This window comes from Bombina bombina, chromosome 5 (genome assembly GCF_027579735.1).
Source record: "Bombina bombina isolate aBomBom1 chromosome 5, aBomBom1.pri, whole genome shotgun sequence".
Classification (NCBI taxonomy): domain Eukaryota; kingdom Metazoa; phylum Chordata; class Amphibia; order Anura; family Bombinatoridae; genus Bombina; species Bombina bombina.
The window spans coordinates 776,367,059-776,394,128 of NC_069503.1; the positions used below are offsets into that span (position 1 = coordinate 776,367,059).

Sequence of the window (27,070 nt, forward strand, 5' to 3'; positions counted from 1 at the left end):
AGTTCAGGGGGCTTCTTTTTGTTCCTCCAACCTAGACTGTGATCTCAACAGATGCAAATCTGACAGGTTGGGGAGCTGTATGGGGGTTTCTGACAGCACAAGGGGTTTGGGAATCTCAGGAGGTGAGATTACTAATCAACATTTTTGGAACTCCGTGCAATTTTTAGAGCTCTTCAGTCATGGCCTCTTCTAAAGAGAGAGTCGTTCATTTGTTTCTAGACGGACGATGTCACAATCGTGGCATATGTCAATCATCAAGGAGGAACTCACAGTCCTCTGGCTATGATAGAAGTCTCTCGAATACTTGTATGGGCGGAATCCAGCTCCTGTCTAATTTCTGCGGTTCATATCCCAGGTATAGACAATTGGGAAGCGGATTATCTCAGTCGCCAAACACTACATCCGGGCGAATGGTTTCTTCACCCAGAGGTATTTCTTCAGATTGTTCAAATATGGGGACTTCCAGAAATAGATCTGATGGCTTCTCATCTAAACAAGAAGCTTCCCAGGTATCTGTCAAGATCCAGGGATCCTCAGGCGGAAGCAGTGGATGCATTGTCACTTCCTTGGAAGTATCATCCTGCTTATATCTTTCCGCCTATAGTTCTTTTTCCAAGATTCTAAAGGAACGTTCGTTTATTCTGCTGGTGGCTCCAGCATGGCCTTCCAGGTTTTGGTATGCGGATCTTGTCCGGATGGCCACTTGCCAACCGTGGACTCTTCCGTTAAGACCAGACCTTCTATCGCAAGGTCCTTTTTTCCCATTAGGCTCTCAAATCCTTAAATTTGAAGGTATGGAGATTGAATGCTTGATTCTCAATCATAGAGGTTTCTCTGACTCTGTGTTTAATACTATGTTACAGGCTCGTAAAACTGTATCTAGGAAGATATATTATCGAGTCTGGAAGATTTTCATTTCTTGGTGTTTTTCTCATCATTTTTCTTGGCATTCTTTTAGAATTCCTAGAATTTTACAGTTTCTTCAGGATGGTTTGGATAAGGTTTGTCTGCAAGTTCCTTGAAAGGTCAAATCTCTGCTCTTTCTGTTCTTTTTCACAGAAAGATTGCTAATCTTCCTGATATTCATTGTTTTGTACAAGCTTTGGCTCGTATAAAACCTGTTATTAAGTCAATCTGTCCTCCTTGGAGTTTGAATTTGGTTCTGGGGGCTCTTCAAGCTCCTCCGTTTGAACCTATGCATTCGCTGGACATTAATTACTTTCTTGGAAAGTTTTGTTTCTTTTGGCCATCTCTTCTGCTAGAAGAGTTTCTGAATTATCTGCTCTTTTCTTGTGATTCTCCTTTTCTGATTTTTCATCAGGATAAGGCGGTTTTGCGAACTTCTTTTAAATTTTTACCTAAGGTTGTGAATTCTAACAACATTAGTAGAGAAATTGTGGTTCCTTCATTGTGTCCTAATCCTAAGAATTCTAAGGAAAACTCGTTGCATTCTTTGGATGTAGTTAGAGCTTTGAAATATTATGTTGAAGCTTATAAGGATTTCCGAAAGACTTCTAGTCTATCTGTTATCTTTTCCGGTTCTAGGAAAGGTCAGAAGGCTTCTGCCATTTCTTTGGCATCTTGGTTAAAATCTTTGTTTCATCATGCCTATGTCGAGTCGGGTAAAACTCCGCCTCAAAGGATTACAGCTCATTCTACTAGGTCAGTTTCTACTTCCTGGGTGTATAGGAATGAAGCTTCAGTTGATCAGATTTGCAAAGCAGCCACTTGGTCTTCTTTGCATACTTTTACTAAATTCTACCATTTTGATGTGTTTTCTTCTTCTGAAGCAGTTTTTGGTAGAAAAGTACTTCAGGCACCTGTTTCAGTTTGATTCTTCTGCTTGTAATTTCAGTTTTTTTCATTATAAGATTTAAACTTTATTTTGGGTGTGGATTATTTTCAGCGGAATTGGCTGTCTTTATTTTATCCCTCCCTCTCTAGTGACTCTTGCGTGGAAGATCCACATCTTGGGTAGTCATTATCCCATACGTCACTAGCTCATGGACTCTTGCTAATTACATGAAAGAAAACATAATTTATGTAAGAACTTACCTGATAAATTCATTTCTTTCATATTAGCAAGAGTCCATGAGGCCCACCCTTTTTGTGGTGGCTATGATTTTTTTGTATAAAGCACAATTATTCCAATTCCTTATTTTTTATGCTTTCGCACTTTTCTTATCACCCCACTTCTTGGCTATACGTTAAACTGATTTGTGGGTGTGGTGAGGGGTGTATTTATAGGCATTTTGAGGTTTGGGAAACTTTGCCCCTCCTGGTAGGAATGTATATCCAATACGTCACTAGCTCATGGACTCTTGCTAATATGAAAGAAATGAATTTATCAGGTAAGTTCTTACATAAATTATGTTTTTCACCCAGCAAGTAGCAAGCTCTAACTCCTGAGGGCCCTGGTGGATGTTTTGGGCCAAATCGAAGCTTTAACCCCATATTTACTATCCCTGAGGGCAGGTAGGGCCACAGCAGGGCTGTGGCAAGGTGCTGGGGGTGTTTTTTCCGGATTTAGGCCTAATTTCAATCCGGTTTGCACATTAAAGGGTTAAATGTTAAATTTCTTTGTGGGGCAATCTTAGCTACATATATTGTCTGCTTGCAAAAATTTGAAAAATTTGGTGCATTTTAAAGCAGTTTTGCAGAACGTGTATGCTTTTTTTCTCTTAAAGGCGCAGTACCGTTTTTTAAGATTGTTATTTTTTTCACTAAATAAAGTGTTTTCATGCTTGTTTGTAGTCATTACTAGCCTGTTCAACATGTCTGACATTGAAGAAAGTCATTGTTCAATATGTTTAGAAGCCATTGTGGAACTCCCACTTAGAATGTGTCCCTCATGCACTGAAAGGTCAATAAATTGCAAAGAACATATTTTAGCTACTAAAAGTATGTCGCAGGATGATTCTCAGTCAGAAGGGAATAAGGTTATGCCATCTAATTCTCCCCAAGTGTCACAACCATTAACGCCCGCACAAGCGACGCCAAGTACTTCTAGTGCGTCTAATTCTTTCACCCTGCAAGATATGGCCGCAGTTATGAATACTACCATCACAGAGGTTTTATCTAAGCTGCCTGTGTTGCAGGGGAAGTGCAGTAGGTCTGGTGTGAGAACAAATGCTGAGCCCTCTGACGCTTTATTAGCCATATCCAATGTACCCTCACAATGTTCTGAGTTGGGGGTGAGGGATTTGCTGGCTGAGGGAGACATTTCTGATTCAGGAAATATGTTCCCTCAGACAGACTCAGATATGATGGCTTTTAAATTTAAACTTGAACACCTCCGCTTATTGCTCAGGGAGGTTTTAGCGACCCTATTGTAGTTCCAGAGAAATTGTGTAAAATGGACAGATTTCTAGAGGTTCCTGCCTACACTGATGTTTTTCCGGTCCCTAAGAGGATTTCGGACATTGTTACTAAGGAGTGGGATAGACCTCCTACTTTTAAGAAAATGTTTCCCATATCAGACACCATGCGGGACTCGTGGCAGACGGTCCCTAAAGTGGAGGGAGCTATTTCTATCCTGGCTAAGCGTACAACTATACCTATTGAGGACAGTTGTGCTTTCAAAGATCCTATGGATAAAAAATTAGAGGGTCTCCTAAAGAAAATATTTGTTCATCAGGGTTTTCTTCTCCAACCTATAGCATGCATTGTTCCTGTAACTACTGCAGCGTCCTTTTGGTTCGAGGCTCTGGAGGAGGCTCTTCAGGTTGAGACCCCATTAGATGATATTCTGGATAGAATTAGGGCTCTCAAGCTAGCTAATTCTTTCATTACAGATGCTGCTTTTCATCTGGCTAAATTAGCGGCAAAGAATTCAGGCTTTGCCATTTTAGCGCGTAGAGCGTTATGGCTTAAAGGGACATTAAACCCACATTTTTTTCTTTCATGATTTAGAAAGATAATGCAATTTTAAACATCTTTCTAATTTACTTCTATTATCGAATTTGTTTTATTCTCTTGATATTCTTTGCTGAAAAGCATATCTAGATATGCTCAGTAGCTGCTGATTGGTTGCTGCACATAGAAGCCTCGTGTGATTGGCTCACCCATGTGCATTGCTTTTTCTTCAACTAAGGATATCTAAAAAATGAAGCAAAATAAATAATAGAAGTAAATTGTAATGTTGTTTACATTTGTATTCTCTATTTGTATCATGAAAAAAAGATTTTGGGTTTAGTGGCCCTTTAAGTGCGCTGGTCTGCTGATGTGTCATCAAAAGCTAAGCTTTTAGCCATCCCTTTCAAGGGTAAGATCTATTCGGGCCTGAACTGAAAGAGATCATTTCAGACATCACTGGACGGAAAGGCCATGCCCTTCCTCCGGATAAGACAAATAAGATGAGGACCAAACAAAATAATTTTCGTTCCTTTCGAAACTTCAAAGGTGGTCCCTCTACCTCTTCCCCTGCTGCAAAGCAAGAGGGGAATTTTGCTCAATCCAAGTCAGTCTGGAGACCTAACCAGACTTGGAACAAGGGTAAACAGGCCAAGAAGCCCACTGCTGCCACCAAGACAGCATGAAGGGGTAGCCCCTGATCCGGGACCGGATCTAGTAGGGGGCAGACTTTCTCTCTTTGCTCAGGCTTGGGCAAGAGACGTTCAGGACTCCTGGGCTTTAGAAATCGTAACCCAGGGGTATCTTCTAGATTTCAAAGATTCTCCTCCAAAGGGGAGATTCCATCTTTCTCAATTGTCTGTAAACCAGACCAAAAGAGAGGCGTTCTTACGCTGTGTAGAAGACCTATATACCATGGGAGTGATCTGCCCAGTTCCGAAAACAGAACAGGGGCAGGGGTTCTACTCCAATCTGTTTGTGGTTCCCAAAAAAGAGGGAACCTTCAGACCAATTTTGGATCTCAAGATCCTAAACAAATTCCTCAGAGTCCCATCCTTCAAGATGGAGACCATTCAGACTATTTTGCAGATGATCCAGGAGGGTCAGTATGTGACCACCGTGGACTTAAAGGATGCGTATCTACACATACCTATCCACAAAGATCATCACCAGTTCCTCAGGTTCGCCTTTCTGGACAATTATTACCAGTTTGTGGCTCTTCCCTTCGGGTTGGCCACAGCTCTCAGAATTTTCACAAAGGTGCTAGAGTCCCTTCTGGCGGTTCTAAGGCCGCGGGGCATAGCTGTGGCGCCTTATCTGGACGATATCTTAATTCAGGCGTCGACTTAGCAACTAGCCAAGTCTCACACGGACATCGTGTTGGCTTTTCTAAGATCTCACGGGTGGAAGGTGAACGTAAAAAAGAGTTCACTTATCCCTCTCACAAGAGTTTCATTCCTGGGAATTCTGTTAGATTCGGTGGAAATTAAAATTTTTCTGACAGAGGTCAGGAAATCAAAAATTTTATCCATCTGCCGAGCTCTTCATTCCTTTCCTCGGCCGTGTGTGGCTCAGTGTATGGAGGTAATCGGCTTAATGGTAGCGGCAATGGACGTAGTTCCGTTTGCTCGCTTGCATCTCAGACCACTGCAACTATGCATGCTTAAACAGTGGAATGGGGATTATGCAGATTTATCTCCTCAGATAAATCTGGATCAAGAGACCAGAGACTCTCTTCTTTGGTGGTTGTCACAAGATCATCTGTCCAAGGGAATGTGTTTCCGCAGGCCAGCGTGGGTCATAGTGACGACGGACGCCAGCCTATTGGGCTGGGGTGCAGTCTGGAATTCCCTGAAAGCACAGGGTTTGTGGACTCAGGAGGAGGCTCTCCTCCTGATAAATATTCTAGAACTGAGAGCGATATTCAACGTGCTTCAGGCGTGGCCCCAGCTGGCTTCGGCCAGATTCATAAGATTCCAGTCGGACAATATCACGACTGTAGCATATATCAATCATCAGGGGGGAACAAAGAGTTCTCTAGTGATGATAGAGGTTACCAAAATAATTTGATGGGCAGAGACTCACTTTTGCCATCTATCAGCAATCTATATCCCAGGAGTGGAGAACTGGGATGCAGATTTTCTAAGTCGTCAGACTTTTCATCCGGGGGAGTTGGAACTCCATCCGGAGGTGTTTGCACAATTGATTCAGCAATGGGGCACACCAGAATTGGATCTGATGGCGTCTCGTCAGAGCGCCAAACTTCCTCGTTACGGGTCCAGGTCAAGGGATCCTCAGGCAGTACTGATAGATGCTCTAGCAGTACCCTGGTCGTTCAACCTGGCTTATGTGTTTCCACCATTTCCTCTCCTTCCTCGCTTGATTGCCAGAAGTGGCCACGCAGGACTTGGTATGCAGACCTGGTGGACATGTCATCTCTTCCACCATGGACTCTGCCACTGAGACAGGACCTTCTGATTCAAGGTCCGTTCCAGCATCCAAATCTAGTTTCCCTGCGGCTGACTGCTTGGAGATTGAACGCTTGATCTTATCCAAGCTGGGTTTCTCTGAGTCGGTCATAGATACCTTGATTCAGGCTCGAAAGCCTGTCACTAGAAAATTTATCATAAGATATGGCGTAAATATCTTTATTGGTGCGAATCCAAAGGCTACTCATGGAGTAAGCTCAGGATTCCTAGGATTTTGTCCTTTCTCCAAGAAGGATTGGAGAAGGGGCTATCAGCTAGTTCCTTAAAGGGACAGATATCTGCTTTATCAATTCTACTGCACAAGCGTCTGGCAGATGTTCCAGACGTTCAGTCGTTCTGTCAGGCTTTAGTTAGAATCAAGCCTGTGTTTAAACCTGTTGCTCCGCCATGGAGTTTGAAATTAGTTCTTAAAGTTCTTCAAGGGGTTCCATTTGAACCTATGCATTCCATAGATATTAAGCTTATATCTTGGAAAGTTCTATCTCTTCGGCTCGAAGAGTTTCTGAATTATCTGCATTGCAATGCGACTCGCCTTATCTTGTTTTCCATGCTGATAAGGTGGTTTTGCGTACCAAACCTGGATTCCTTCCTAAGCTTGTTACTAATAGGAATATTAATCAGGAAATTGTTGTTCCTTCTCTGTGTCCTAATCCTTCCTCTAAGAAGGAGCGTCTGTTGCACAACTTGGACGTTGTTCGTGCTTTGAAGTTTTACTTGCAAGCAACCAAAGATCTCCGTCAAACATCTTCTTTGTTTGTTGTCTATTCTGGAAAATGTAGAGGTCAAAAAGCTACGGCTACCTATAATTCTTTTTGACTGGAAAGCATCAACCTTTTGGCATACGATACTGCTAGACAACAGCCTCCTGAAAGGATTACAGCTCACTCTACTAGAGCGGTGGCTTTCACATGGGCTTTTAAAAATGATGCTTCTGTTGAACAGATTTGTAAGGCTGTGACTTGGTCTTCGCTTCATACCTTTTCCAAATTTGATACTTTTGCTTCTTCGAAGACTATTTTTGGGAGAAAAGTTCTTCAAGCAGTGGTGCCTTCTGTTTAACCATCTGTCTTGTCCCTCCCGTTCATCCATGTCCTGTAGCTTTGGTATGGTATCCCACAAGTAAAGGATGAATCCGTGGACTTGTCGTACCTTATAGAAGAAAAGTAAATTTATACTTACCTGATAAATTAATTTCTTCTATGGTACGACGAGTCCACGGCCCGCCCTGTCATTTTAAGACAGATTATATTTTTTTGATTTTAAACTTCAGTCACCTCTGCACCTTGTAGTTTCTCCTTTTTCTTCCTGTACCTTCGGTCGAATGACTGGGGGATGGATCTAAGGGAGGAGCTATATAGACAGCTCTGCTGTGGTGCTCTTTGCCACTTCCTGTTAGCAGGAGGATAATATCCCACAAGTAAAGGATGAATCCGTGGACTCGTCGTACCATAGAAGAAATTAATTTATCAGGTAAGCATAAATTTACTTTTTTTCCACACCTGTATGTGTGTATGAGTATGTGTATACATGTATGTGTGTGTGTGTGTGTATATATATATATATATATATATATATATATATAAATGTGTGTATGTATATCTCAATGTTAAAAAGACAGTAAAGTCAAAATTTTATGTTCATGGGTTCAGATAGAACATGCAATTTTTAACAACTTTCCAATTTACTTCTAGTATACGTTTTGCTTAGTTCTTTTAGTATCCTTTGTTAAAGAGTAATCCTAGATGAGCTTGGTAGTGTGAACGTGTTTTTAGCCATCTGGCAGCAGTGTTTGCCACAAAATATATAGCTATGTTATACATAGTATATAGCAATGTTATATATAGATGATTATACATGATTGCAGCGTTTGTAATTATGTATAACATTCGTTTAAACATTGTTACAAATACTGCTGCCAGATGGCTAAGGTCATGAGCACACTCCTGAGCCCAACTGGGGTGAGATTACATATGCGGCGCAGGCTTCAGTGCTACTTCTGAAACCTGCGCCGCCCATAATTTTACATCTCACATCAGGAAATTGCATAAACCCCGCTGCCAGTTCATAAAGTGTTGTAAGTCGGATAAACTAGCGATGTCCAGAAATGTGTGTAAATACAAATTTCTGGAGCCGCTATTGACTTATGGCACTTTAGAAACTGCCGGCGCCTAAGAAAATAAAAATAAAAATCAAATCTCCCGTAAGTCTAACCCGCCTCCCAAAAATAAAGCAGACATGTCAAAACCCCTATATCCCTCATATCGGAACTAAAAATAAATGTATTAACCCCTAAACCGACAACCCCTACAACGCAATATGCCTAATTAAACTATTAACCCATAATCCGCCATTCACCAATATCGCAATAAACCTAATTAATCTATTAACCCCTAAACCGCAAAAGCCCCACATTGCAATAATCCTAATTTAATTACTAATCCCCCTAACCGAACACCCTCTAAATTAACCCCAAATTACATAAAATAATAAAATACTAAATTACAATTAAAATAAAAAATCCTAACGGTACTTAAACCCCCCCCAAAAAAAACCCTAACTAAGATTAGTTGAAATAATCTAAAATTTTCAAAAAAGAAAAGTCTAACATTACAGAAAATAATAAACCAAATTATCAAAAATATTTTTTTTTAAATGTAATCCCTATGAAAATAAAAAAGCCCCCCAAAATAAAAACACCCCCTAATCTAATACAAAACTATCAATAGCCCTTAAAAGGGCTTTTTGTAGGGCATTGCCCTAAGTTAAACAGTTATTTTTGCATTAAAAATAAATAAATCTAAGTCTCCCCCTAACAGTAAACCCTCCCCACCCACCAAGCCCCCCAAAATAAAAAAAAATCTAACACTAAAAAAACAAAGCTATCCATTGCCCCTAAAGGGGCATTTGTATGGGCATTACCCTTAAAAGAGCATTCAGCTCTTCTTTTTTTTTTTTTTTTAAGAATAGGGATTTTAGGCAATGAAAGAGGGCATTCAGCTCTCTTTCATTGCCTAAAATCCCTATTCTTAAAAAAAAATAAAAAATAAATCCTGGGGGGCCGAGCCAAGCCACGAATGGAAATGGCTGCTTGCTGAGAAAGCTCCGTAGTCCCTGTTATGCTCACAACGCAGCAAATACATTAATTATCGCTCTATACCCTATAACTTGTAATGGTTGATGCACTGAATGGATTCCCCTATTAAAGAGACCAACTTTCTGCAGCAGATTAGGAGAACCGGAGCCTGTGAAGCTGCGTGTCCGGCTGCGGCCTATAAAAATTTTCAGTGACCTGAAAAAGCAACGGCTGAGAGCCTGACTGGTTGCGAGCTGCTGTTCCCCGCTGTCCCCCCTTACCGCTCTGTTGCCGCTCCTGATCTGCGCTGGGACAATTTAGCAACTTACCGATCCGGTTGAGGTCCCGCGATTGAAAGCATTGAGACGACTGCCGCTACTGAAGCCTAGAGAGAGGTAGCGTCACTGAAGTGAGCTGGCGGCGGAGCGGTGTAGAAGCCTTTCTCAGAATAGCCCCGGACTTTGTGAGTACCTGATGCGGGAGGGGCTGGAGGGAATAGCCCCACAACATTGACTGTAGAGGCCGATTCTGGCTCAGATAGCAAAGTCAGGGGAACTACACTGCACCCACGCGCAGATGGGATTTGGGCCTATAAGTTTCTGAACAGAACTGAGGGGAAGTGCCGAGCTGTGTCTGTGCCCTTTAATCATCGACCGGGCAAGGAGATTAGAAGTCAAAGTACAGTAGAGGGGGTCATCACTGGTAGTGCAGCTGGGTCTGGAGCCTGAATTTCCCCCTATAGAGACTTTTTGAATCTCCTTACAAATAGGCTGCCTAATTCATAGAAGAGTGGCCGAATGAGAATATAAGCTTTTCCCTGAGGAGTAATTCAGTACACTTGACACTTTTATTATAAACTCAAAGCAGCTGACTGGAACTAACTATCTCTCCATTAAAGTATTGCAGTCACTAACTTAGTATACTGAAATTGACTCTTGCTGGTGGTGGCGGGGGCTGCAGCTTGTCTGCAGCAATGACCAGTAAAAGAAACCCTAAACCTGCAAAAAGCACCCAGTCCTTCATGATGGAGAACTACCTGATTGCAGCGGACGCGGCGGCTCCGCCTGCCAGACCTGAGACACATACTGTAGCGGCCACAGCACAAGTCCATTGCTCTGAGCCTGTGGGAAGGCATCAAGGCTTCGTTACAAAGGAAGATATCAGTCATCTCTCCTCTAAAGATGACATAAAGGAGGCTATGAAGGACTTCAAGTCCATGTTTGGTGAGCTGAAGAAAGAGATAGCTGCAGTTGACCATAGAGTTATTCAAATCGAAGAGAAACATGAGGCACTCAACTCAGATCTCCAGCTTCAGGCTAGCTTTATACAGGATCAGGAAAGCACAGTACACACGTTAATGGACCGTATAGAGGACCTGGAAAACAGGAGCCGCAGAAACAATTTGAGATTGAGGGGAGTTCCGGAAACGGTTGAACCTCCAGCGATCCAGGCCTATATACATGACTTTGTTAAATACCTTAAGAACACAGAAGCAGGCCCTGAAATTATGATAGAAAGGGCACACAGAGCCTTGCGCCCTAAACCGCCAAACAGGGCCCCTCCCAGAGACATAATTTTAAAACTGTTGTCTTTTAAGGATAAAGAGGACATTCTACGGATGGCCAGGTCTAAACAGCTTATAGAATTCAGAGGATCTGAAATACAGGTATATTCCGATCTCTGTCCGGCCACCCTACAGAAAAGACGGGACCTCCAATTCATCACCACCACGCTGAAGGACAAAAAGATCCCCTATAGATGGGGTTTCCCCACTTGTTTAATCGTAACAAGGAACAACGCAACACATGTTTTCAGAAACATGGAGGACCTGCCTTCTTTTAATCAAGCTTTGGGTCTCCGCATAAGACCACCACCAAGGAGGCCGGGGGCCTCAGTAGACCAGGCTGATGAGGAGCAGGGCGAAATCCAACAACTCCCTGGGTGATCCTGGGTCTCTTAGGGAGAAAAACCTTATCTGCACTCAAAATCAGGTTTGACATTCCTATCCTGTCGTTGTGCCCCATTGGGGACATATTAAGACGCTGACAAGAGCCTGTTTCTTAAAGGCTTGGACATCTGTTATGCCTAAGCACATTTGTTTCACATATTTAAGTTGCAAGTTCTCATATAGTTGAAGGTTTATCTTTGTGGGATTAGGGCTCAGGTCAATTAAGAGACGTTACTTAGACATGAAGTGAGGGGATGCTATAGACATAATTCAGATTAGGATATACTCTGCAGTTATATCACAATTGTATAATGCTTGACCCGTTAGGGAGGACTGTGGAGTGCATGGGCCCATACGTTGCCCGGGACCACAGCTCTCCAAGCATAGATGTACTAAATCACACAATTAGGTTAAAACATTGTACAGAGAAAATGAAGCTTAGTAAAAGTCTAGGTACCCTCTCCATATCCAGTGCTAGTTCATTTTTAATAATTTAGCTAGGAACTATGGGTATAGAAAAATTGAATAGGATTTAACCTGAAGAATGTATTTGTTTAATGTATAATGTTTAAAAGTTCATATGTTCTGTGAGTATATAGGGAACACTTTCCCTAGTTGGTAAGTTTATTTCTTTTGATTGTATTTGACTATTTGATCATATCAGATTAGTGCCTTATAGGTACAAAGACTCCATATTGCTGTTTATATTGCTGTATTAGTCTTGTACTATTTGTCTCTATTGTCTTGTGCTTTCAGGGATTCTCTTCCCTGACCTTTCTCCTTCTCTCATCTTCCCCTTCTAAGCCCTTCCTTCCTATACTTTTACCCCTCCCCCCCCCTTTTTTTTTTCTCTCTCCCCCTCTCTTCCCTCCCCCCTCTCCTCCAGGTGACATGGCAAATTTACGGCCCACGGGTAGGCTTCAGTCCACTGAGTTGATTTCGGTCAACGTGAAGGGTCTCAATAGCCCAGGTTAAGCGCTCCATAGTGTTAAGAGATTTACATAGACGAGGGGGGGATGTCATCTTTTTACAGGAGACTCATTTTTCTGCTGCGCACGAACCTAAATGGTATAGCCATCATTACCCCAAAGCTTATTTTGCGTCAGGTCCCAAGAAACAAAATGGGGTGAGTATCCTTATCAGTTCGAAAACCCCTTTTCAGCTCCATCAAGTATGTCGTGACCCTGAGGGTAGGTACATTATCCTTACAGGTACCCTGTGTGGCACACTTGTCACACTTGTTAATATATATTGTCCCAATACAGCTCAACACCTTTTCCTCCAGAAAATATCACATAAAGTAATGGAGGTACAGTGTGGTATTTTGTTCATGGGAGGTGATCTAAACGCATCACTAAACCCAGCCCTAGATACCTCGAACGGACTCTCCAGTGTCCCCCATAGGAACCTTAAGCGTATGACCTCTTCACTGAGGGAGTTAGCATTACACGATATTTGGCGTGTACACCACCCTACCACGAAAAATTTCACATTCTACTCTCACCCACACAGGAAGTATTCTAGAATAGATTACTTACTCACAGACCCAGCAGGCCTTTCCATAACAACAAGTAGTAACATACATAATATCACATGGTCCGACCATGCACCAGTCAGTTGTACCATCCTGTGGCCTAATGTGCCGGTAACTCCTTATATCTGGAAATTGGATGACACATTACTTGAAGATAAGATCTTTAGGTTAGAGGTCGAGAGGGCTTTAGTGGAATACTTTCGTATACATGCAGACACTGAATCCCATGACACAGTTATTTGGGAGGCCCACAAATGTACTATTAGAGGTCTTCTAATAAAGCAAAAAGCTAAGCTGACGAAACAAAGAAATAATCAGTATAAAGCTCTGTTGTCTAGGGTAGAAATCAATGAACGGGAGCACAAGTTGCACCCTACAAACACAAAACTCCAAGAGGATTTGGCTCGAGCAAGAGCAGCCCTGCTTGAGTTCCTTCAGGTAGACTACCAAAAAAAGGCGCTTTACCTGAAACAGCGCTTCTTTGAACAAGGGGACAAGGCGGGAAGGTTGTTGGCCAGGGCAATTGCGCGTAAACGGACAAAACATTACATCCACCAAATGGTGAATCGGGAGGGTGTTCTCAGAGAGGACGGGAAGTCAATTGCAGAGATCTTTGGTGCATATTATAAGTCCCTATATAATATTCAACCACGGGAGGAGAGGGATGAGATGATTCCCCCCCCCCACCCGACAGATTGCAGAGAATGAAGCAATATCTTCTGGACGCAAACTTGCCCAAACTAACGGAGCAAGACTCTGAGGCTCTTGAGTCCCCTATCACTCTAATAGAAATTAAGCAGGCTATAAAGGACCTTACCGCGGGTAAAAGTCCAGGGCCGGATGGTTACGGTGCTAAGTATTATAAACTCTATGTTGATATTCTAGCCCCAGAAATGCTGAAATTATTCAATGCTCTGGCGGAGACCCCCCTTTTGCCCCACACCATGTTGGAGGCGCACATAGCCGTAATCCCAAAACCTGGGAAAGCAGAGGACAGACCGGAGAATTACCGTCCCATATCTCTGCTAAATTCGGACGTTAAGATTCTGGCCAGGGTCATCGCAAACCGACTTAACAAATTTCTCCCACAGCTAGTTTCAACAGATCAGGTGGGATTTATTCCCGGACGTGAGGCGAGGGATAATACCCTAAGAGTCATACAGTTAATCTCATATGCTCATAATAATCAGATCCCAATGGCGTTGGTATCAACTGACGCCGAAAAAGCGTTCGACCGGATTGACTGGTCATTTATGCAACAAACATTGGGAAAATTCGGTTTTGGGCCCAAATTTATTAACAGAACTATGTCACTGTACTCTGCGCCAAACGCGAAAGTTCGGGTGAATGGAACCCTGTCTGATACATTCCTGATTAACAACGGGACGCGACAGGGCTGTCCCCTGTCCCCCCTCCTGTTTGCGCTTACGATAGAGGTACTGGCCAGCAAAATCAGGGCTCATCCACAGATAAAGGGAGTTACAGTCGGAGGTTCAGAACACAAACTCGCAATGTATGCGGATGATATACTTTTGACGATCACTGACCCCGACCGGTCTTTAAAGGCCGCCTTAGATGAGTTCTCAAGATTCGGTGATGTGTGGAATTTCCTACTTAACCCTTCCAAATCTGAGATCTTGAACATCTCTGTCCCACAGGGGAGGTTTAAGGCTCTTAGTCAGGATTGCCCGGTAAAAGTAGCACACCATACCTTGAAATATCTAGGTATCTCAATCACATCGAAGATAAAAGATATAGCAGAGATTAATTATAAACGTATTAGAGACGAGGTGCTACGGGATCTAGCAAACTGGAAGAACAAAACCATCTCCTGGCTGGGCCGGGTGGGGGTTGTTAAAATGAATGTGTTGCCCAGGGTCCTCTACATCCTCCAAACCATTCCTTTAGCGTCGGCCTCACACTATTTGCATCAGATCCAGTCAGCCATGGAGTCCTATATATGGAACGGCTGCAGGCCTAGGATAAGGAAAAAAAACATTTACATGACTAGGGAGGAGGGTGGAATAGGAGTCCCTGATATGCGGATCAACCAAAGGGCTATATTACTCCAACGAGTGGTGGAGTGGTGCCACAACTCCCCGCATAAGGCATGGATCCAATTAGATAATGCAATCTTGCAAAGGGGTAACACGGGGACGCTGGCGTGGATATCCCCTAATAATAGACCAATTATAATTCGAAAATACCCACTACTGAACGAAGTGTTCTCAGGGTGGGATAGACTAATCAACAAAGACACCGGCTTGTCCTCCTTTGACTCTCCGGTCACCCCGATAAGGGAGAATCCCGATACGGGAGTTGAAACAGGGCCATATTTCCCAAATAAAGTCTACAACCTGGGGGACACGGCAGTGCTCAACATCCTTCACCAAGACAAGTTAAAAACTAGACCAGAGCTGATTGAATGGGATGATGATATCTTCTCATCATGGTTCAGAGAGGCACAGGTTAGACATTACTATAGCACACATAAGAACAGGGCAGCCCTGACCAGGAGAAGGACGCCTTTTGAGATGCTTTGTACCATGTCACATACACCAAAACATTTGATATCCCTAATTTACAAACTCTTGATCACGGGTAGCAGGACTTCCCTTCCAACATACACAAAGGCTTGGCAGGAAGACCTGAGACAAGAAATTTCTGACAAAGAATGGTTAAAAATATTTGAGAGGGCGAGGAGGGCATCCGTCTCGGCTAAAATGCAAGAATCACATTATAAGTTACTAAGCAGATGGTATCTCACCCCTCAAAGACTCAAAAAAATATACCCACAGACTGGTGGGGGATGCTGGAGAGGATGTGGAGAGGAGGGTACTCTCATCCATATCTGGTGGTCGTGCCCACATATAAAAACTTACTGGGAAGCAATACTGGGAGAAATGAGCAGAAAATTGGGGGTTATTATTCCCCCAAGCCCTAACTATTTAATATACCACCAACTACCCAAGATTATAGGGGAGGACAAATACTTGCTCCTCCTCCTAATGCTGAATGCTGCAAAGGTTCTCATCCCCTTATACTGGAAAAAACAAACCACTCCAAATATATCAGAATGGAGGGCTAAGGTTGGAGAGCTGTTAGGGTTAGAAAGGTACCATTACTTAAGAATTGGTAAACTCTGCACTCATGAAATGATGTTGCTGACCTGGGAGGGCCGGGGACTTTAGCTCAACGGACAGTAGCTGGAGGATGTATATCACCCTCCCTTCCCCTTCAATCTACCCCCCCCCCTTTTTTTTTTTTTTCTTCCCTTCTCTCTTTCCTCACCTCTCTTTCCCCTACCTCTTCCCCCCCTTCCCCTACTTACTCGACTCTTCTTATTTCCCCCCCACTCTTACTAATTTTCCGGTCTGGTTACCTTTCTTTCTCTGTATCTGCAGAATGACTAATATCAGGTATCTAGATGCTCTCGGCAGTGTGTTAAAAGCCGAAGATCAGTTAATTGTTATCTGCTTTATAAAGCCTGATTAATCTTTTTCTGACAAAGTTTATAGTTTAACTCTTACAAATGAAGCTCATATGTATAGCAAAAGATTTGACTTTCATTGCTCAACAGTACACTATCAGAGAAAAAATGTACAAGAAAAGACAAGCTTAGAATAATGTGTATAATCACAAAATGATGCTATGTTGTAATAGTTTCTCATATGCATGTATATATTGTCAAATCTTTTATCAATAAAGCTTTATTTAAAAAAATAAAAATAAATCCTAACTCTAACCCCCAAATTAGGTACTCACCGTTCCTAAAGTCCGGCGGAGAAAGTTTTCTTCCATTGCGGCAACGTCTTCTATCTTCATCCAGGACCAAGCCGACGCGGAGATGAGATGAGCGCGGAACAGAAGACCGGCGACCGCGGAGCCATCGAGCGTGGCGATCCTCTTCATAAGATCACAGCCACACACTGAGGATTGAATTCAAGGTATACACGTTTTAAATATGGGGTACCGTGCATTACTATTGGCTGATTTAATTACTAAATTCAAATCAGCCAATTGGATGAGAGCTACTGAAATCCTATTGGCTGTTCAAATCAGCCAATAGGATTTCAGTAGCTCTCATTCTATTGGCTGGTTTGAATTTGAAGAATCAAATCAGCCAATATTAATGCAAGGTACCCCATATTTAAACACGTACCTTGAATTCAATCCTCGGTGTGCGGCCGTGATCGTATGAAGAGGATCTCCACGGTCGATGGCTCAGCGGTCGCCGGTCTTCTGTTCCGCGCTCATTTCCACTCTGGGTCTCCTTGGTCCTGGATGAAGATAGAAGACATTGCCGTGATGGAAGAAGATATCGCCGCTTGGAAGAAGACTTTCTCCTCCGGACTTCAGGAACGGTGAGTACCTATTTGTTTTGTTTTTTATTTATTTAGAATAGGGACTTGGGGCAATGAAAAAGAGCTGAATGCCCTTTTAAGGGCAGTAAAAGAGCTGAATGCCCTTTTAAGGGCAATGCCCATACAAATGCCCTTTTAAGGGCAATGGGTAGCTTAGGTTTTTTAGTGTTAGGGTTTTTTTTTTTATTTTGGGGGGTTTACTACTGTTAGGTCGGACTTAGATATTTTTTTTAATGCAAAAGATCTGTTTAACTTAGGGCAATGCCCTACAAAAAGCCCTTTTAAGGGCTATTGGTAGTTTAATATTAGATTAGGGGGTGTTTTTATTTTGGGGGGGCTTTTTTATTTTCATAGGGATTAGGTTTAATTTTTTTATTTTGATAATTGTATTTTCTGTAATGTTAGACTTTTTTATTTTTTGTAATTTTAGATTGATTTAAACTTTAGTTTTTTTATTTTTAAAGTAATGTTAGATTTTTAATTGTAACTTAGTATTTTTTAATTTAAGTAATTGGCGTTAATTTAGGTGGTATTAGGGCTTAGTAATTTAATTAGTTATTTGCGTTGTGGGTTTTTGGCGGTTTAGAAGTTAATAGCTTAAATAGGTTAATTGCGTTGTGGGGTTTGGCGGTTTAGGGGTTAATAGATTTATTAGGTTTATTGCAATGTGGGTGAATGGTGGATTAGGGTTTAATAGATTTATTAGGTTTATTGCGATGTGGGTGAATGGCGGATTAGGGGTTAATACATTTATTAGATTTATTGCCATGTGGGTTAATGACGGATTAGGGGTTAATAGTTTTTTTAGTTATTGCGGTGGGGGTTGGGGGTTAGCGGTTGACAGGTAGATAGATATTGCACATGCGTTAGGTGTTAGTTAATATTTTCAGGCAGTTACGGGAGTTACGATGCTTTGTGTGGCGAGGTGAAAATAGAGTAAAATGTCTCCATTTTCGCTGCGTAAGTCCTTGCGCTGAATATGTGATACCGATTTGCGACACGGTTCATTACATAGTAATAGTAACTCCAACACATCCTTACATAGTAAACATAGCTGGGAAGGGGATACATTATCAGTGGATTGCCCTTCACGAGGGTCAACGTATTGTCTGGAGACCTGAGCTGCTTCTTAAAGGGACATTAAACCCAAAATTATTGTTTCATGATTCAGATAGAGAATACTATTTTTAAAAAAAGTTTCCAATTTACTTCTATTATCAACTTTATTTAATTCTCATGTTATTATTTGTTGAAGAGATACCTAGGCAGGTAGCGTGCACATGTCTGACGCACTACATGACAGGAAGTAGTGCTGCCATCTAGTGCCCCTGCTAATGTAAAACATTGTTGCAAAACTGCTGCCATATAGTGCTGCAGACACGTGCACATTCTTAAACTTACATCTCTGCATTTTAACAAAGGATAACAAGAAAACAAAGAAAATATGATATTAGAAGTAAATTAGAAGATTGTTTAAAATGTTATGTTCTATCTAAATCATGAACGAAAATTTTGTGTTTATGTCCCTTTAATAAACTATAGAAGCATAGCATAGATGTTGAATATCTGAGACAGATAGGAGCCTAGAAACATTGTAAAGGCACACAATAGTTTATCCCAGAAGGGTTAAACAAATATAGTAATGGCACAATGTACAACTGATATACCAGTAAGGGGTAAAGTAAATGTGTATTGTAACTTTAAATGTGAAGAAAAATGATTGGAAAAACTACTCAAGTCCAGCAGCTAAGGGGTTAAAATAATTAAATTCGAACAAGCTCCGATCAGCCTGCGTTTCTTACCCCTCCACCTACCCTGGTAGCTTCTTCCTCCTTGAATAGATGGCTACCGCACTGTAGTAAGGAGAAAGTGAAGAGGAAGCAGGAAGGGTGCACGAAAAACACCAAAATGCTTAACCCCTGAGGTTCTTTATCTCCTAAAATAAATAGAACTGCAGAATCGGCATCCGAATCCCTAATGCAGGAATCCAAAAATGTCCAAAAGTATATACAACTGTTAGAGAGCTTTTGTGGTGTATGTATCTGTTCCTTTTCTATGTGTATCATGTGAACATGTCCATGCTAATTGCCAATTGGCTATGGAGGTGAATTATACTTATCTGTCAGCACCTTCATTTACTGTGCTTATTTCAGCTGCAGACGACTGCTTCTGGTAGACAGGACAATCCAAGGCAGTGCCAGCACGTTGCCAAGGTTCTCAAGGTTCTCCGTCTTTCATAGGCTCTCTGAGGGAGAAATGGGTCTCAGATCAGTCAGAGAACCCCAATGAACGACATGTAGATAAGCACTTCAGAATTCACCTAATTTGAGGCAATAATGTGACTGAGGGTTTATCATAGAGTAGGAGGGATTAAAGTACAGGTATGTAGGGGTGTTTTTGCTTTCTCCTAGTGAACTTGAGTGTAATTCCACATGTTATGTCTTGTGGACTCTCTTATGAAACAAAAAGAGAATAGATTTACTCAAATTTGCAAAATCTAGCACAAAGAATATTACTATATTTATAGGTTACATTTTGTTTCTGTGTAAATATATTAGTACATTTATTTATACTTAAAGGGACACTAAGCCCACATTTTTTATTTCATGATTCGGATAAAGGATGCAATTTTAAGCAACTTTCTAATTTACTCCTATTATCAATTTTCTTCTTTCTCTTGCTATCTTTATTTAAAAAGCACGAATGTGATGCATAGGAGCCGGACCATTTTTGGTTGAGAACTTGGATATGCTTGCTTATTGGTGGGTAAATGTAAGCCTCCAATAAGCAAGTGCTATCCATGGTGCTGAACCTAAAATGGGCTGACTGCTAAGATTTACATTCCTGCTCTTAAAATAAAGATAGCAAGAGAACGAAGAAAAATTAATAATAGTAAATTAGAAAGTTGCTTAAAATGTCATGCTTTATCTGAATCATAAAAGAAAACAATTGGGTTCAGTGTCCCTTTAATAATAATACTGCCATTGTTTATTTGTAATTTGTGTGTGTGTTTATTCAACTGTTTATTTAAAGGGACACTGAACCCAATTTTTTTCTTTTGTGATTCAGATAGAACATGCAATTTTAAGCAACTTTCTAATTAACTCCTATTTGCAAATGTTCTTCATTCTCTTGGTATCTTTATTTGAAAAGCAAGAATGTAAGTTTAAATGCCGGCCCATTTTGGTGAACAAACTAGGTTGTTCTTGCTGATTGGTGGATACATTCATCCACCAATAAACAAATGCTGTCCAAGGTTCTGGACTTTCTTTTTCAAATAAAGATAGCAAGAGAACAAAGAAAAATTGATAATAGGAGTAAATTAGAAAGTTGCTTAAAATTGCATGCTCTATCTGAATCGTGAAAGAAAAAATTTGGGTTCAGTGTCCCTTTAAAATAGAAAAAATTATATTCTGTTACTTAAACTGCATTTAACATTGGTTTCCGTTTTGTTCTGATAGGTTGTATGAAGGAAATTAATACTGAGGGTTCTTCTATTGTCCATTACATTGAAGCATGAAACGTAAACTTTATCTTTTATGATTCAGATATGGCATATAATTTTAAACAACTTTCTAATGTAGTTCTATTATCATTTTTATTTGTTCTCTTGGTATCTTTTGTTAAAAAAGCAGGAACATAAGCTTAGGCTGCCCATTTCTGGAGCACTATATAGCAGCAGTTTTTTGCAAGTGTTATAAATTTGCAAGAGCACTAGATGGCAGCACGATTTCCTGCCATGTAGTGCTCTAGACACCTACCTAGGTATCTCTTCAACAATGACTATCATGGGAACTATGCAAATATGATAATAGTTTTTTTTTTTTGCGGGGGGGCTACATATCCCTTTAACATTGTTGTGCTTGCAGTGCATTTTAACTTGCTTATTTTGTATTTCTTCAGCTTAATCTGGTACAGGATTTGCTCCACCATGATAAGGAGTTTGTGTTGGAAATTTAAGTCTGTGGACAGTGAAACAGAACTTTTGAGTAACACCACGTTGGAAGATAAGCAGCTTGGTTATTGGAAGAAGACTTATATTGGACATACATTGACTGGCAGACAAAATAGGCTGAATTATGTGTTAAAGTCTTTAGAAAATTGCAGTGGGGTTCCAGGCACATCCCAAATTGCAAAGGCTATTAAGTAAGTTGGTTGAATAATTCTATGTGTTTATAATATACAAATGACATCTTATTGAGAATCACGTGGAGACTTGTTAACTATGCAGTTGAACTAAGGTCAATCATCACAATAGTGCATGTCATGTAAGGTTCAATGATTTGCTCCTGCGAGCCTCTTGTATTAAAGTCAAAATTAAACTATAATGGTCTAGATAGAGGAAGCAATTTTAAACAACTTTCCAAAGTACTTATTTTATCAAATTTCCTTCTGTTCTCTTGGTATCCTTTGTTGACCAGTAAAGCCGGTGAGGTAGCTCAGTTGGTAAATGCCCTGACTACAAAAAAAAGCCTGTTTAAAAGATCCAAGGTCACAGGTTCAAATCCCGGCAGGGCCGACTCAGCCCTTCATCCTTCCGAGGTCGATAAAATGAGTACCATTAAATTGGGTAATAATAACAACTATTACTATTTAGCTGCCGATTTGGTTAATTCTGAGAGCGAGCTCTGAAAAAGCGCTTTGAGTCCCACTGGGAGAAAGGCGCTATATAATTGCTAGTTGTTATTGTTATTATTATTATTATTATTATTATTAAACCTAGGTAGGCTCATGGGATATAAGGAACTTGCACGTGTCTTTAGCACTCTATGGCAGCTGTGTTTGCAACTATGCATAACATTGCTATGAACATTGTTATTAACACTGCTGACATAGATTGCTAAAGACACATGCTAGCTCATTAGGTCTTATAAGCCCACCTAGGTTTACTCATTAACAAAGAATTCCAAATGAACTAAGCAAATATAACAGGAGTAAATTGGAAAGTTGTTTTAAAATTTCATGTTCTGTTTCGATCATGAAAGTTTAATTTTGACTTTACTGTCCCTTTAATTTTATTTGAGATACATTATGTCTTATATTCCGCTACTGAAATGTGGATAATGTGCTTAGATCATTTCATTGCAAATAGTCTTCTAGACTTTTTAATATCGGTTGAAATGTTCATGTATGAAAAATGAAAGCAATTAATCAGATGATTTGGCTAACATGGGAAGTGAACAAAAGAAAATACTCACTTTTGTTTTAGGTTGACATCCAAGCAATCAAATAAAAAGGAGGGGAATTTTGGGTCCCCAGGGACTATAGGCCAGCAGCGATATCTCACATGCACATATTTCACTTTTGGAACAATCTCCTCAAGTGCAGCAGCAATATTACAGCGATCTAATACAAAGCAGTTTTCTTAGTAGGTTTAGACGTAAGAATGTAGCAAGGGATAGCTATAGAAAATGGTCATATTGTATCTATAATTTGCTTACTGAGCAGGAAGAGATCACGCCCTAGATAGGAATTTGTGGACATAGTGGGAGCAAATATACACAGCTGCAACCCTATTTACAGATTTCTCCCTATATGGAGGTGCTGACTAAGATCCCCAAGTGGTGCACCCCTGCACTCGTGTGGCCACTATTATCAAACCCTTCCGGGATCTACCTTTTTGGTATATACACGAACCAATGGCAGATTTAGTGATTATCCTTAAAGGTATATGTTATATATGGTATAAGTTACCTTAAAAATAAAGATCGTTTCCTGACTATAATTTCATCAAATACCTTCTTGTTAATGTTTCCACTTGTCGTCTCACCATCTTTTAGTAAATATTCAAAAAAAAATTAAAAACCCCTGTGGGACTCAAGTCCTGGCAGGAGCTGGGAGGTAATGCTTGCTAAAGCTCATGCGTTAATGCTACGTGCAATGTCACAAGTAGAACTACAGTGGCCATTTTTGATTAAAATAACTTTGCATTGCTGTTATTCAGAGCTCTCTGCGTGATTTGGAGAAGCAGTACTGAGGCGTTATAGCTAAGTATTGCGCTCAGCCTCTCACTAACAATTCCTCCTGGACTAATGAGCAATGAATAAAGGGAATATAAAATTCAAGCAAGTAATTTAGTTATATATTATAATTAAAAACAATTAAAACATTTGTACCGTATTTTTGAATTCCGCTATCAAACTATTGATAAAGTAAAGCAATTTGATTTATACAAATTGGAGTTCTAGAGTGCATGGGATGTTGGTACAGTTGTAATATGTTTTTTTGGTACTATCACTCTTTAGGCCAGCACTGTGCTAAGTATATATATTTTAAGCATGTACATTACCAGAACTTAGTAAGGTCAACCACATCTTCAATTGTGGTTGTGCTCATGAGTTACGTTAAGACTCAGACTGCGCATCCATCCGCCATCACTAATGAGCCGTATGAATATTTTAATAGTATGCAAAATATGTAACAATGATTGGCTGGCCAAAATACTAATCCACTCTCTTTTGCTGTCTTGCAAACAAATGTCAGCGTATATTTTATTTCATTTTATATAGAAGCTTTATTTCTGAACATAAGTAGATGAATTTAAATGTGTATAACAAACTCTAACTGATTATCTGATTATATTAAGTTATTAAAATATTTAATTATTTAATTTAGAAGAGTGGTACAAAATGTTTAATCTCACCCACAAATCTTAAAGGGCCACTAAACCCAAAATCTTTCTTTCATGATTCAGATAGAACATACAAATTTAAACAACATTTCAATTTACTTCTATTATTTATTTTGCTTAATTTTTGAGATATCCTTATTTGAAGAAAAAGCAATACACATTGGTGAGCCAATCACATGAGACTTCTATGTGCAGCAACCAATCAGCAGCTACTGAGCATATCGAAATATGCTTTTTAGCAAAGAATATCAAGAGAATAAAACAAATTAGATAATAGAAGTAAATTAGAAAGATGTTTAAAAATGCATCCTCTTTCTAAATCACGAAAGAAAAAATGTGGGTATCATGGCCCTTTAATTTTCTCTGCATTTTCAGTTACCAAATCTTATCCCGTGGGTACTTTACCACCCTGGCCAGACTCCATTGCAAAAAAAAGTTTGTGAACCCTTTGGAATTACCTGAATTTCTTTCCTAAGATATGGTGAGTCCACAACGTCATCAATTACTAGTGGGAATATCACTCCTGGCCAGCAGGAGGCGGCAAAGAGCACCACAGAAAAGCCGTTAAGTATTACTCCCCTACCCATAATCCCAAATCATTCTCTTTGCCTCTGTCAATGGAGGAGGTGAAGTTTGGTGTCTGAAGAAATGAATTCCTTTTTTGGATATTTTTCCCTGCAAGCAAGGATTTGGGTCTAGCTGTAGTCCACGTCAATCTCTGCTGCAGAGTAGTGGTGGCTTTTAAGCAGTTAGGAAGTTGTAAGGTGTTGCTTACTTTGTTTCCTAACATATTGCTGCCCTAGGTATAGAAAGCCAGAGTTGGTCACTCTCTTTCTTTTCTCTACAGGTAAGGAGTTTGTGTCCTTTCACGCCCTGTGAGCTGTCTTCCTGTCGGACAGCTAGACTGCAGGTAAGTGCTTTTTGTTTTCTAGGTATTGGAGACTTTGCACTTTAGAAGATTAATTATTTAAATTCTGCAGTTTTCATAATGGGATTTAGTAATCCTTTAAATAGAAATCTATAGGCAGTATGCAGGCACTATGTGATTAGGGGTTGTATTTATCCATGTTTTTTACACTGTGTTTCTATGCGTGATTTTTAGGACTGGGTCCTGCTTGGAGATATTTATTGGCGGCAATGGTTTGCTTTGTGTATATTCGTAATGGTGTTGCTATGTTCTTTTTCGGATTGCGCGCTTTTAGTTTTCTGCGCATTTCCAGATGTGCTGGTCATGTTGATCCGTATAATGAAAACATAAGGAACGGATCGGCGTCTCTGTGTTTTATCTGCAGTCTGTCTCAGCGTATGTGCAGTTGCGTGTCCTGGAGTTGCGGTAGGCACCTCACTGCTGAGTGTAGAGGTTCTCAAGTTTCAGTTTCATTATAAAGCTTTTTGTTTTAGGACTCTCTTAAAGTGACAGTTGTCCTTTATTCAAATTTATGTTTTTCTTTTTTCCTGGGGTCTGATTTTTTTAAGCTATGGACATGGATAATGATGATATTGTTTTTAATAAGTGTTTATTATGTTTAGAGGCACACATTGTTTCTCCTTTTGCAATTTTGTTTTACTTGTTTAGCTAGAACGCTACAATGTAAAGGAATATTATTGCCCTATGAGCCTAATGTCTCTCAGGATAATGCTGTTCAGGCAATGCCGCAGCCTTCTCCTCAAACGTCCCAAGCCTCTATGGTGTCACATGCAGTTCCTCTCAACCTCGTGGTGGAGTATATTTGCCTGCAGATTTCGCCGCACAGATATCTTCTGCGGTATCTGCAGCATTATCTGCTTTTCCTGTGTTAGGAAAATGCAAGAGAAAAACTAAACATATAATAGATAGGTTGATCTTCCTCATAACACTAGGGAGGACGTTACCTCAGTAGCTTCTGAGGGTGAAATCTCAGATTCTGACAGTCTAAATCCTTTGTCTGAGGTGGAAGAAATAAACTTAGGCTTAAGCTTGAATACCTTCATGTTTTATTAAAGGAGGTATTGGCTACTTTGGATGACTCTGACTCTTCTGTTGTGGTTAACCCTTAAAAAATCTAGTAAGCTTAACCCCTTCGTGACCAGACCACTTTTCAATTTGTTGACCGTTTGGGACCAAGGCTATTTTTGCATTTCTGCAGTGTTTGTGTTTAGCTGTCAATTTCCTCTTACTCATTTACTGTATCCACACATATTATATACCGTTTTTCTCGCCATTAAATGGACTTTCTAAAGATATCATTATTTCCATCATATCTTATAATTTACTATAGAAAAATTATAAAATATGAGGAAAAAATGGAAAAAAAACCACACTTTTTCTAACTTTAACCCCCAAAATCTGTTACACATCTACAACCAACAAAAACATCCATGCTAAATAGTTTCTAAATTTTGTCCTGAGTTTAGAAATACCCAATTGAGCTAGTGACGTATGGGATATACAATCATACCAGGAGGGGCATAGTTTCCCAAACCTCAAAATGCCTATAAATACACCCCAAACACACCCACAATTCAGTTTTACAAACTTTGCCTCCTATGGAGGTGGTGAAGTAAGTTTGTGCTTGATTTTCTATGTTGATATGCGCTTCTCAGCATTTTGAAGGCCGATTCCTCTCAAAGTATAGTGAATGTCAGAGGGATGTGAAGAGAGTTTCACCTATTGAATTCTATGGTTTTCCTTGCGGGAAATCTTTTTTATAGGTTCATCTCCTACATCTCTTTTTCATATCGACAGTATACTCTCATATTCCATTACCTCTACTGATAACCGTTTCAGTACTGGTTTGGCTATCTGCTATATGTCGATGAGTGTCATTACTTAAGACACTCTCAGCTATGGTTTGGCACTTTATGTATATATTTAAATATATGTATTGTACTTATATTTGCCATGAATCAGTTTCATATTTTGGAAAAAACATATTTAGGAAAATATTTTTCTTCCCTTGGGTATAGTCTTTTTCTCTTGTAAGATGTATCGAGTCCACGGCTTCATCCTTACTTGTGGGATATTCTCCTCCCCTACAGGAAGTGGCAAAGAGAGCACCCACAGCAGAGATGCCTATATAGCTCCCCCCTTAGCTCCACCCCCCAGTCATTCTCTTTGCCTACTCTAAGTAACCAGGGCCGGCGCTTGCATATAGGCAATATAGGCAACCGCCATAGGGCGCCAAAGCAGTGGGGCGCAA

At 40.4% G+C, this 27,070-nt stretch overlaps 1 protein-coding gene across 1 annotated transcript in view; it reads left to right on the plus strand.

The window, feature by feature from the left end:
• Window positions 1–21,175: 21,175 nt before the first annotated feature.
• The window catches only part of FBXO15 (F-box protein 15), a 644,716-nt gene continuing 638,821 nt past the window's right edge, over window positions 21,176–27,070 (plus strand). The window contains exon 1 of the mRNA XM_053714867.1: window positions 21,176–21,406. Coding sequence (XP_053570842.1) covers window positions 21,192–21,406 — 215 coding nt within the window. The 5' untranslated portion in view covers window positions 21,176–21,191. The remainder of the gene's footprint in view (window positions 21,407–27,070) is intronic.